Raw genomic sequence first — 13,515 nt, 5'->3', positions numbered from 1 at the left:
AAAATGCAACACACATATACAAGCGTGTGAAAAAAATACGCTGTAATGTGACGGAACAAAAAAATACAATAATTAAATAAAACAAGAATACATTTTGGTATAACGGTATCACGCATTCGCTTTATGAGAAAAATGAAAAGCACACAAAATAAAATAACGAACAAAATTATCTATAAAAATGAACAGCTGAAACATAGTAAGAGAAAAAAATTAAAAAAAAAAAAAAAAACTAAAAAACAGCAGAAAGCGTATTCTTCCATAATATACAAAAAAAAAAAAGAAAATGTTACACAAATGTTGTAATGAATACTTGGCAAAAATGCGCATTGGCAAAATGGTTTATTGAAACATATATATGTATATTATATTCTGTAGTTGTGATCTTTTACAAATTTAATTCGAAAAATCGACACCAGTTCGACCGTATGATTTGATTTATGTAATTTGTACCTTATTTTATTGTACTGTTTTTTTTTCCCATGCTTTGTTACATTTTTTTTTTTTTGACGGCAAATGGACGGCGAGAAAAATAGTACAAAATTCAACATCGTTGGTTTAATATCTGGGGGTAAGGACAGCATTCAGAATTTGATTTACTGCTCCAAATATGGTCATGAAATTATCTCATTGGCTCACCTTATACCATACGAAAATCAAAGTAACCACACTGGCCGGCTTGTTTAGAGATACGTGCGTCGTTGTTGCTGCTTGGTGCGCGCGTGAGGCAGTCTATTAGTGCCTTCGAACGTAAACATGATTTTGTACATGTGGATGGATGCTGCACACACAAATGCACACCTTCATTTGAGGGGACATTGGTTCCGCGCACATATGTATTCATACGCACAATTGTCCATTTGGTGTATTTGGCTGGGCTTGCGTGTAGGCCCTCCACCTGTTAGCGCTCGGCCGCGCATATACTAACACATGTGGATGCCACTTTGCACAGGGACATAAAGATCAGCGAGTCCCCTTTCTGTTTTAAGACAGGGAGCAAGCACAATATAGAGATGCCCAGATAAACGCAACACGTGTTTTTTACTCTTTTTTTTTTTTTAATATGCTTGATGGCGCATTTGTTCTGTTTGTACTTATAAGGATACTTCCTTTTTTGGTTTATGTGTTATTATGTTTTAATGCAGTGCATGAATTCACTTTTTTGTTTCAAAAATTGGGCTATACTTTGTTTTTTTTATGATTTACTAACATATATGAGCATGTACATTGTTGGTTTTTTCAACTGTGCGCATTGTTCTTCTTATTTTTAAGCGTTACACTTTTGTTAATATCGCTTATTTTGCTTTGGTTTATTTTTTTTTCGTACACTCTTGTGGCATTATTACGATGTTTTCTTTTGTTTTTTTAACGTTATCCCTTACATTGTTGTTAAAAAAAAAAAAAAGAAAAACGAATTTAAAACGTTTCATCCTTTTTTCTATAGAACATTATTTGATTAAACATTCGCTTACGAACAATCGCGCCTTTTTGTGAACATTGCAACATACGTACATAAGAGATATAAATACATGTTCTGTGACTTTTTTTTTTTTTTTTGCGTTTGTCTAAACGTAACCCCTTTCGTAGATGAGACTGACAGTTTTATGTACCAGAGCGTTGGATTTGAACTCATTCCTGAAATTGCAAAGTGTATGGAAAAGCCTCTCATTCAGCATCGAATTAACAGTACGTACTTGAACAACGCAATAAAAACGAAATAAACAAGTCTTCGTAGAAACCTTAACCCATGACGATGACGATTTCATTCATGTGCCCAACGCCTTTGCATTCATTTTTTCTTATTTATAATAATTTAAAAAAATCTATGCCTTCCGCACAATTTGGCGAACAAAAAACAATTAACAAAACAAAAAAAAAAAAAAAAAAAAAAATTTGACATTTGCGACATATATACGCGATTTCGAATATTGCAAAAATTATAAAATGTGACTGTAAAAATATGCGCTTGGTATTTGTTCCACTCAGGGAAGGCAATAAATGTGGGCTTGGATTATGTGTACAATTCTAATGACGAGGTTGAAGACTTGTATGAGTTGCTACTCGAGGTTAAGGTACGGGTGAGGGGACGGATGAATTTTGTGCAGCCTATACATGGTGGTGCTTTCGTGTGGTAGTCATGCACTCATGTGAAACGCTACTCATGCGGTGCCTTTCATTATTACTCTTTTGCATACGCTTAATCATGCGCACAATTTTGTACGTCCATGGGGGTGGTTATTCTTCCTTTTTTTTTTTTTTTTTTATAGACTAAGTACCCTCACGTAAATGCAGTATCATGCGGGGCGATTCAGTCAAATTATCAGAAAAAGCGCCTGGAGCACGTGTAATGAAATCGATTACATTTTTACATCGCTCGTTAAGAGCCTTCATACGTATCTTTTTTTGGACACTCTTGGGACAACTCCTTTTTTTTTCTCTCTCTTTTTCACGTGCATTAACTGTTTATTTTATGCCGACTTGTTATACATTTTCACGTCATTTTTTTTATTTTTGCCACCGCGCAGATGTCAAAGGTTAAATTTACAAATTTTGGCTTACTTGTGGGAAAAGGATCAGGTACACAGGAATTTTATCAAGTGGCAACGATAAGCACTGTAGTGTTCGCGTACACCTGAGTGAAATTCTCCGCTTCGTACTTTGTCTCATTCATTTTGTTTTGCTTTGCTTTATATTTTTACTCGCACCGCAGAAAGAGCTGCTACAAAATATGATTCAGGGCGGACTGGAGGCCATACTCGTGAAAGTAGCTGCTTACGGTAATGTCTCATGAGGAGAGAAAACAACAAAATTATTTTGTATGCCCATACGATACGTAGTGCATGGCATGTGTGCATATGGCATGAGCGTGAGCGTTAAAATAGCTAACCAAAATGGAACGTCGACAAAAAAAAACTAATGAGAGAAAAATGCGGACAACCATGTACACACGCTAAAACGCTCTCAAAATTATTTTACCATGTGCATTTGATCGCCGCCGTATTTTAGCCGTTTTCACTACCTCCCCTGTGCATCAACCCCACCACCACGGCTGCTAACACTGCAACGTTGTCGTCTATGCATTTACACCACTGCCTCTGATATATTTTTTTTTTGTTCCACTGCACCCCCCCCCCAAATGTACGAAGGCTTAACAAAGGAACACGTGGGAAAATCGATAAAAGACATGTACAGCTATCTCGAAATGATGAGTGACAAATACGGATTGAGCATATGTGGCGAAGGTGGAGAATATGAAACGTGCACTTTGGATTGTTCTCTTTACAAGCACAAAATTGTAATAGAGGAGTATAAAATAATTCAGCACACAGACGACATGGTGTGCCCCGTGTTTTTATTTAAGCCTTTGAAGTGGAGACTTGAGAAAAAGAGTCTCTAACATTTGGCCCTATACTGCTCGCGCCTTGTGCAAATATATGTGTTTGTGTATATATATATTTATGTGTGTATGCATACCTTTTGGGTCACGTGCAACCCCGGGGAACTGTTTACTCCGCACGCGAATAGGCGCGCACAGTGTTCTGCACACAGGCTCAACAGCCATCATTTGACACGCGGTGTGTACCCTTTGAAGGCGAACACTTACGCTTTTTCTTCACATTAGATATTCTTCCCTTTTTACACACTATGTTTTGTCATCCTTGTTTCCTGTTCCCCTTTCGTATTGGCTTTTTTTATTTTGTCTCGACTCCAATTCATATTAAAACAATATTTTTAATTATGCAACTTTGCAAAGGTCATTTGGTAGTTATTTAACATAGGAAGGTGTGATGGAAAAAAAAAAAAAAAAATGCAGCACTTACAACTGCACACACAGCACAAGCATATGCCTCGCTATGTGTGTTAAAAAAAGGTATTCTACAGGGAGGAATTCCCCACGTCAAAAAATGAAGATGGGCTTATATATGCTTTACCAGGTGGTTGGTACGCAAGACTTGAACGAGCTGACTCGCTTTACCAGTACACACATACGTAGGTATATATACATAAGCCAGAACGTACAAACGAATAAGAACATTTGTGGGCTACTACCTACGTACAAAGGCGAAGGCGTTTCTTCGAACGAAGTCGCGAACGACGTTGGTACTCCACAAACATCCATGTGACTTTGGGCGCGCATCCACGGAATCTTCATGAATACATTATACATGCACAAATAAGCGTACGCAGGTACTGCATGTCCCCATCCGTACACACACATAGTCACATGCATGTGTGGTGACAGAAAGGATGGACGCCAAATATTGTGTCCGCATCGGACACTGCACGGTAAAAAAAAAAAAAAAAAAAAAAAAAAAAAAAAAAAGCGAAAAAATCGAAAAAATTGAAAGCACGCAATGCAGCGCGCGTGAAATGTAACGCAACCGAACACTGCACGACCAAAGCGCAAAAAACAAAAATCAAGGGGAACTCCCACGCAAACCCAGATCGGGTCAATCACAGGGGCAATTTCTGCAAGCTGTAAATATACAACTCCTGTGCATTCGGAGCGAGCATGTGTAGCAGCTTTCTCTTCTCCAGCAGTTTACTAAACAGCTGAATATACGGCCTTATTGTGTGTATAGAATTTGCCTCTGAAATTTTATTGATGTGCTTGTTAATGACATTTTTGATGTCGGGAAAATGTTTTAAAAAATTGCTAGAGCAGTTTCTTAGGCATTTATTTTTGATATCTGTGAGTATATATTTTGTTGTGATTTTCGAAATCATCAGTTTATTTTTTTCTTCGTCCATTTGGTTTACAGGGTAGCTTGCGTTTGGGTCTCGCAGGGTATTTCCCCCATGGGACAACAGCCTTGCGTCCATTTCACCCACCCTGGACTGGCCCTCACTCATGATTTCATGGCCCACTTGATCACTTAACATATAACCTTCTTGCATAATTGCCCTTTTCATATCTACGCCGTTTCTATGATGGTATTTACCGTCCACATACAACTGGGTTGCGTACTGATTGTTAGCTCCGAAATTGTCACTGCATCCATATTGGCTAGTTTCCTTCATGGGATCGTTGCTGATGGAACTGCATTGTTCCTGTAACGTGTCTCTGCCGTCATTGCGGAAGCGATTTATCTGGTCGGCGCTGTGGTTACTCCCATTGTTACTACTGCTGCTACTGCTACCGCCACTGTTCGCTGGGATGAAGTGCCTGCCCTGTGTGGCCATGCGGTTCACTAGGACGCCACCGTCATCTACGCCGCCCCTACTGTTATTCCCACCACCATCCATGGGCCCTTCCCTGTTTATATATGCGTTCATAGCATCATTCAGTTGGTGATTATTAGGCACGATACTGCTGGCGTCCACTGGGCCTCCTTGATTGTTACTAATGATGGTGCGCAACTGGGTAGTCCCACCGCTTAGAAATTTCTTATCGCTCAAGAATGTTGATGCCCTCTCGCGACTGCAATTATGTTCGGTCATCTGGGCGCTCCTCTTAAAATAGGATGCGTCCTTCTTCACTTGCCCACCAGCACAACTCTTATCGCAATTGGTGTTGCTTGACCCATTACCATTTTGCAACCCCTCATAAGTCAGTAAATTATTACCGTCTTTCGCGTTTGCGTAGTTGTGCACCATGGGAGTTGTCGCAGCCAATCGAGGGGACCCACTGGGAAAACCATTAAGCTTGGCATCAATTGGGGGTTCTTCATTTTTCGAGTAGGGGATAGTACCATTATTAGCATATTCAACGGGGGTTATTATATTCCCTCTGTATGTAGTCCTCGCTTTGGTAAAAGGAGGACTCGTCTTATGTGTACCCCCACTAGTAGCAGCATCACCACTTGTGCTGCGTAGCAACAAATTATAGGCGTTCTGATCTTGCGCAGGTTCCGGGCCGGCCAAATGTTCACTGTTTGAAAATGAGTTTGTTCCCGCAGAGGCACCATTCTTAAATTGTCCATAATAGAACTGATTTGAATCTTCTTTGGTGACTTCTCGTTGGTTCCTCTCTAGCCGTGCATGCAAATTCTTGTTAATCACTTGTATGTAAAAATTGCTATTAATTAGGTTACAGTAAAAGTTGTTGTTCTTTACTCGATCGTTGCTCAGTTGATTGTTGATGAGCTTATTATATAATTGGTTGTTCATGAGTTTGTTATAAAGCTGTGTATTTATTAGGTAGTCTCTCTTCCCACTTGATTCCTCCACTTTTTCGTTCTTCCCTTGTTCTGTGTGCATCACATTGTTTTTGCTTTGCTGGGTCGTTTTACCACTATTCATATGTGCATCGTTTGCTTTACCCTTAAGCGTGCATTTGGCGGAAAATTCGTTTGCCCTCAGTATTTTTTGCTGATCCTTTGAGCCCTCCTCCACTCTCTGCGGATAAATTACACCACGATCGCTCTGCTCTGGGGGGGAGTAATCTCGGTTCAGCGGTTCCACGCTGTGCAAGTGTTGAGTCTGGCCACCACTCAGGGGAGGACTACTTTGATGACCGACATTTTGGGAAACCTTAATCGGATTAGCCCTACCTAGCGAGCCATGCCCTGGATCTCCTTTCTGGGCACCAACTAAGCGGCTGTCTAATTTTGCGCTCTCATTTTGGGGGAGCTCCCGAGGGAAATCCACCTCTTCACAATGCTTTCCTCTCCCCTTGGGTTTCTTTCTGATCGAATGGCTTTTCCCACTGGGTTTCTTATCACCAAGTATTCCGGTAAGCTGTACAACTTGGCCAGAAGAATGATTCTCGCCGCCATAACTTTGCCTCCCTTTAGATTGGATCTCAGGCTGAGCCCCTGACTGGCTACCAGCCTTGTAACCAAACACCTGATCCGTACAAATATATTTGGTGTTTTGCTTTCGACATTTAATGGCTAGCAACCTGGCATTATGAAAGCCATACCTTTTAACAGAAAAATATTTGTGTATCGTTTTACAATTTGACCTCCAGTGGGACACCCACAGTTTTTGTTTTTTGTCATAACTCACACCTGTGATTCTGGGCAGATGCTTCAGCTTCTCGTGCAGTTCGTCCTCGTCCTCCCGTTCGTGCTGTTCTGCTTTACCCTTTTTCTGCACGCCATTGGAGTTATTGGAAGGGGTGATGGTGTTCGAAGTAACATTCGAGGCGCTAATAGCAGTGGTACTACTTGCAGCGTTATTCGTCGCAGCCCTGGAAGTAGTCCTCCTATTACCAGCTCTCCTCCTTTCCCTGTGCGTCCTTCTATTTGTACTATTCCCCTTTGAAGACCCCCCGGTACCTGCTGTCTTCCCATCATTTGTAGCGCAAGTATTAACTGCATGGCTGAAATTGTTGGCAGCTACGTACTGCATTTGTCCCTTCCCCATCTCACACGTAGATTTATTCTCGCCGTAAAATGGGTTCACATTGTTGCTTGTTACATTTGCATTTATGAAGGAACTTGCTAGTCTATTCATGTCCGCATTATTTACCTTACAGTTGGTTTTCCCTTGACCGTTAAATAATTTTACAGCATTGTCATTTACGGGATTATCGTTCTTGAATTTTATATCACTGTCTTGGAAGTCACTCATGACGGTCCCGTTCGTGCATTTGGCACCTTCCGAATGGATATTAGCATTGGACATCTTAAAGGTGGTCACTCGTTGTGTATTCTCTGGGCACACAAAAGGTGTAGCAGTTCCACCCATTTCTTTGTTAATCAAGATAGCACTTTCGCTTTGGTTCATACTCCTCATGCGTTCTCCATCTGTTGTGTTCTTCGGCATGCTGTTTGGGATAAAATCTTTAATCTGAGTTTCACACCCCTGGATGTTGTCTTTGTGGGGATCCCTTTTGGTGTAGCAGGGGGTGTTCACCATGTTAACGTGGCTGAAGTCGTTAGTGCTGTTAATGCTATTGATGCTGTTAGTATTGCCAGCACCGTTAACTCTGTTCATGTTGCTTACGCCACTCATATTACCCACGTTCCGAGCACTCCTCACTGTGGTCACGCAGCCAGAACCGTTAACGCCATTCACAGTGTATCCTTTGGAGTTATCTTCCGTGTTACTTGCACACCTGTCCGAGGTTGCACAATTTGGTGTACTCGAACCGTAACCACCTAGGAAAGAAGACAACTTAGCAGAAAGGTTCCCCTCGTTTGTATGAAGCACAGCATTATGATTATCGCTGTTGGGCCCATTGTCCCTTACACCTCCTCCACACACAGTGTTGCACATAGCATCGCCTACTGTATTGCTTCCGTTCGACGTTCCCTGTATGCTTGATGCGTTAGATGGGCACCCAACCACATTTGTACCGTCAGCGGTACTTACGGAACAATTGTTAGTAATCATGTAATTGCTACATTCGTGTGGAACATTGGGGGCATTGAGCATACTGACTTCGCTAGCAGTGTTGCCATCTCTGCTGTTGATTAAACTCTCACAGTGTGTAAGGGAGCCCACATTAAAAACCCCATTGTTGGTGTATGTACTAATATTACTTACGTTTCTTCCGTTCTCAGTGCAGCCACACCTAAGATTACACTGCGCCCTAACGTCGTTTTGTGTTCGCATTTCTTTTTCTTCCTTCGTATTGCTACTGTTCATAACACAGCCACTACAATTACTAATACTATTACTGTTACCATAAGGCAATATATCTCCTGAATCTGAGGGTCCTCCCCCAGAGGTGAGCAACTCAGTAGCAACGCAATTTATGTAGCCTTGATAATCTTTGATTACATTCCTTTTATTATCACACCAACCTTGTAATGTAACGTGCATCGTAGGTGGGTTTGAATCTCCATTTACGGTACCATAATCGTTTGGCAATTCTTCCGAGGTACCTATCGTAGAGAACGCACTCACTTGGCTGGAAGTACCATTCATGTAAGCACATTCGTCTGATACGCCGTTCGGTCCTCCTTCATGTAGATGCCTAGGGTGCAGCTGCTGGTGCTGCGCCTCCTGTGGGTGAGAACTACTATTGCTGCTACTGCTGATGACTTTGCGCTTCCCATGACTCACTTTTTCCCCATCTGCTCTACTCACATAGAGGAAGCAATTCTCAAATTTTTTTTTCTCCTCTAAATCTTCGCACTCAAGAGTAAAATTTTCGTGATGTTTTTGCTCACACCCACTACTATAATTGTCAATCGTAATTTTCTGGCCGCTCTTTTTTTTATTACTATCGTGCCCCTCGTGTAATACAATACTGCCCAACGGATAGGTGCAATTTTTTTTTTTTTTTTTTATCTCTTTCATTTGGCTTACTGCACTAAGTTGTGTTAGCTCGTTTTTCATAACGTTCCTGCCAGTGCCACTTGTTTTGTTACTCACGAAATGTGGCACACCCTTGGAAGAAAATAAAATATCTAATATTTTTTTTTGTTTTTTTTCCAATTCGGTGGCTAACTGTGCCTGGTGCAACTGTTGGGGGAAATAGGATCCGCGCGACGTGAGCGAAGCGCACATGTTTTTCATTTCATGCGACCCGTGCGCCTCATGAAGCGAGCAACACATTTCGTGCGTTTTACTTTTTTTACAATTGATACGAACGCATGTATCACCCGGGACGTCATCACCACTCCTCCCCATTGATATCTCATTCGCACTAGCCAATTCAACATTGCGCATTTCCGGATGACTCTTTATTACCCTAGTGTCGCGCTCACTACCGTGCATCTGTGCATTAGGATAGAGTGCATCCACCGCTACGTTCTCGTTATGACTCGTTACACCTTGTCCCTTACCATTTTGTTCACACATTTCTGTATGATTGTTGGTTGTTCCCAGTTCTTCCTTCGGGGGATGCCCATCAAAATTACCCATACTGGAGTAATTTGGATTAGCTGTCATCTTGAACGCCTGTCTCTGTTTGATCGAATTGGCCTCCCCTATTGCACACTTTTTTTCCTGACCTCCCCCTTGGACGCGCCTTGGTAGGCTATTTTTACATGCACCTCTCATTTTATAATTAGTGCTCATCTTGAGCAGTTCGTTCCACTGGTTGGTATTGACGTGTCCTCCGCTAACTTGGCTACTCTCACAACTCGGCTGGGGAATGCGGGTTGCTGTCCCGCACTGCCTGTTGCCGCGGCTGGCCTCCTCACCACTAACACTGCCATGGTTCATGTGCACTTCACCGAAAGTACCGTCTAAATTAAAATTCAAATTCATTCGTTTATTAACATCACATGCACCAACCATATGAATGTTATTTGCCTGACTGGGTAAATCGCCCCTCACCTGATCGATCCCTATGCTGCTATTACTATTGATACCCAAATGACATGATTTATTTTCGTTTCCATTCTTCTCAACATGGTTAAGGGGAATGTGTTCTATGAAGCTACATAATATATCACTGTCCTGTTTATCGTACATATTTGGAATCGGAATTTGCTTCCTTTGGCAGTCTTGGCTGAGACGATATGTGTTGGCTAGCGGTAGAGAAATGTTACTATGACTGTTGTCCCGGTTGCAAATGGGTTGCTTTAAACTAATGTTCTGATTATAACTTTTACCCTGCGTTCTGTCCACATGCTCATGCTCAAGTTTAATGACATTGTTGTGAGTGCCCACATATGGACGCTCTTGTACATGGGGGTGAATATCCCTTCTAATGTTGTCATTTCCATTTGCCTGTTCAAATTCCATTTGGTCCAACAGCGCCGCTTTCCCTGAGGTAGGCACCTTAGAATATGTCATCAGAAATGGGTCGACCTTCGTTTTGGCCTCACTTTTTGTATTTCTATGTTCATATTGGCCATTCGGATCTAGGTAGTTGTTATCAAATTGGATGAAGCAGCAGGGGGACTTAATCGAGTTGTTGTTAACAGGACTGGCTTGCGCTGCAGGGAGGCCACCGCTGCCATTGCCTCTACCGCTGCAGTACTTGTTCATGTCTGAAAGAGGCATAACCTTCGAGGGGTTGACTTTATAGCTATGAAAAAGTTCATACCTCTCAGACGGTTGCCACGTTTTACTGCTATCGGGGGGCGAGTTCATCTGGGCAAAATCTTTTTTCTCATTTGCCATTCCATAGATGCTACGCGCGTGAAACTCCCCTGCCCCCTTGTCACTAAGCCTGGTTGGATTTATATTTTGAAAATTAGCATTCATATGATGATCCCCGAGATTATTGGCTATGCCGATTGGCTCCATCTTCTTTTCCTCCCGTCCGCACAACATACCTTTGCTCTCATTCGACACACACTGATTTATTATACTCACATTCTCCATGAAATTATTGCTAATAATATTGTTACTAATTATATTATTGCTAATTATGTTGTTAATTATATTGTTGTTGATTATGTTGTTGTTAATTATATTATTGTTCATTATATTATTATTCATTATATTATTGTACATTATATTTCTTTTTAGTAAATCTTTCATTTCGTTGCAGCCATACTTTGTGGAAGAAGAATTACTTGACTCGTTTAGGAGATTTAATTCAGAACATAGATCATTCTCCACACTGGAAAAACTGTTACAAGAAATTAAATCCACATTTTGTATGCTGTTATGGTGTGCATCATAATCAGTATTGTCTGCCAAGTAAGAATTATTTGTGGTCGTGCCATCATCGCAATTATTGCTTTGTTTTGTGCTATTCCTTCCATAACTGATCTCACTACACGATTTGTTACCTCCAAAGCAGACAGAACTAAATTCATCCGAGTTGTCCTTCTCTTCCTTAAAGTACATTTGTCCCGTTTCGTACATTCCATTTTCTGTTGTATTTCTCTCATTTGAGGGCACAGTAAAGGGGTAGTTCGGAGCGCTTTGAAATGTGCTAAGTAGACAATTTTGGGGAAAGGTATTATTATGAATCTCTTTATTGCCATATCCTTTGACGTCATGGAAGATCAGGTGGCTCCTCCCATCATTTTCATTAATGTGGTAGTGTCCATTATCCTGTGTAAATCCACCTGTATCATTTTCACCTCTTGCATTATTCATAAAAGTGGGCATGTCGCAACTGCTAGCTCCATGGATAGTAAAATTTTTGTGGCTATTATCCGTTGCGGCATTCACCAGGTTTACGTTGTTTTTTTTCCTACAATGTGTAAAGTGTTCCACTTGGTTCTTGTATATATCTTTATACGTGCCGTACTTTGCAAAATCAGCACCCTTCTCAGATTCGTTCACTTCACTGATCCCATAGATCATCCTATTTTGAGAATGCATATATGGACGTTTGTTTTGGTTTGCCTCTACTTTGTTGTGCACCTGGTTGTGATAAATCTCCCGAGGTGTGTCGTCCATGTGGTTCGCACTGGGGCACTGAAACCAGTTAGCAGCATTTGACCCGTTTGGTCCGTTTCGTACACTGCCGCCGCGTAACATAGTACTGATGTTACTATACATTTGCACGTTTTTATTGCCGCTATGTTGGTAATTATTGTTCACGTTGTGCTCATTGTACATGTTATTCCCCTCTGCATTTTGCGTGCTCATGAACTTTTTGTGTTTTATGGATACCTGGCACTTGACGTTTACGTTTACGTTTCCGTAATTGTATGGTGTGCTCATACTGTCCACTGGCGCGCGTTGCGTAGAACACCTTTAGGGGCGAAAAACATTGGCGCACATGGGCATATGTGCGTTTGTGCGTGCATATGAAGATCCGCGCGCATGTAGATGTACGGGTGGCCCTCATATCTTCGCGTGCATGCACCAATATATATTGCTACCTGCACTGAGGTCAGCCCTCGTGTGCGTTCAGTGGGGTTTTTAATTTGAAAAAAACAAGTCGGGTAGAAGCGGTCAAAGGGGGGCAAAATTTTGGCTATAATTGGCTAAAAAATAGCCGTATTTTTTGGCGCTGTTTCGGCGAATTATCACCATATTATGAGCAAACTATATACCAGCATCATGTCATGGAAAAACGCGAGAAAGGATTTCCCTTCCTCCGTTCCACCTCCCCATCTCAAGGTAACAAGCAAAGTCATTCACAATGTCAACTTAATTTGTTTTTGCCCTGAATATTTTTGTAAGCATATCATGACTAATTAACATCAGGCAAAAAAAAAAAAAAATAAGGAGTGTGTAAAGGGCATTCCGCGCACCCATTAGACGCCAAAAAAAAAAAAAAAAAAAAAAAAAAAAAAAAAAACTGCTAGATGGTATGACAGGAAAATTTTCTTTCCTTTCCAGTATTCGCCAAACTTGAAGTCAAGTCCATCATTAGTATGTTGGACCTCATCAGAAACAGATGAATGAGCCAATTTTTTGTGTTTAAAAATGTTGGGGAAAAAAAAGGGTTAGCTGATAAGGACATTGTGCTATCGTTACTGTTATCCTTATTGTGATCTTTATGTTATGCGCTCTGTTAACGTTCACAGCGCAGTATCGCACACATGTGAAAATGGTATACCAGCTGGTTGCCAAGGACAGAGGCCAGTTACCACACACACACACATACACGCTCACGAACATTTACAATCGCAGCGAACCAATGTCGGTATAGCTAAACGCATGTACCATCCGAATACACTTACCAGTAATGAATAATTGTACAAAAAAAAATAAAATAATAAGTAATAATAATAACCAATTATACAATAATGTAGAATA

General features: G+C 41.1%; 2 protein-coding genes across 2 annotated transcripts; one reads left to right on the top strand and one right to left on the bottom strand.

Annotated features, from left to right (window-relative positions):
- Window positions 1–513: 513 nt before the first annotated feature.
- AK88_05306 (uncharacterized protein) lies at window positions 514–3,394 on the top strand (the record flags this gene model as incomplete). Its single annotated transcript, XM_012482908.1, has 7 exons — window positions 514–658; window positions 1,585–1,683; window positions 1,984–2,069; window positions 2,265–2,341; window positions 2,523–2,574; window positions 2,708–2,774; window positions 3,144–3,394. 7 exons carry the CDS (start codon window positions 514–516, stop codon window positions 3,392–3,394), a joined length of 777 nt encoding a protein of 258 aa, XP_012338331.1.
- Window positions 3,395–4,452: 1,058 nt separating this feature from the next.
- AK88_05305 (uncharacterized protein) lies at window positions 4,453–12,471 on the bottom strand (the record flags this gene model as incomplete). Its single annotated transcript, XM_012482907.1, has 1 exon — window positions 4,453–12,471. One exon carries the CDS (start codon window positions 12,469–12,471, stop codon window positions 4,453–4,455), a length of 8,019 nt encoding a protein of 2,672 aa, XP_012338330.1.
- Window positions 12,472–13,515: the final 1,044 nt, after the last annotated feature.

This window comes from Plasmodium fragile (genome assembly GCF_000956335.1).
Source record: "Plasmodium fragile strain nilgiri unplaced genomic scaffold supercont1.114, whole genome shotgun sequence".
NCBI classification, from domain to species: domain Eukaryota; phylum Apicomplexa; class Aconoidasida; order Haemosporida; family Plasmodiidae; genus Plasmodium; species Plasmodium fragile.
Note: the sequence above shows the minus strand (reverse complement) of the source record. Positions and strands in the feature narration are given on the sequence as shown.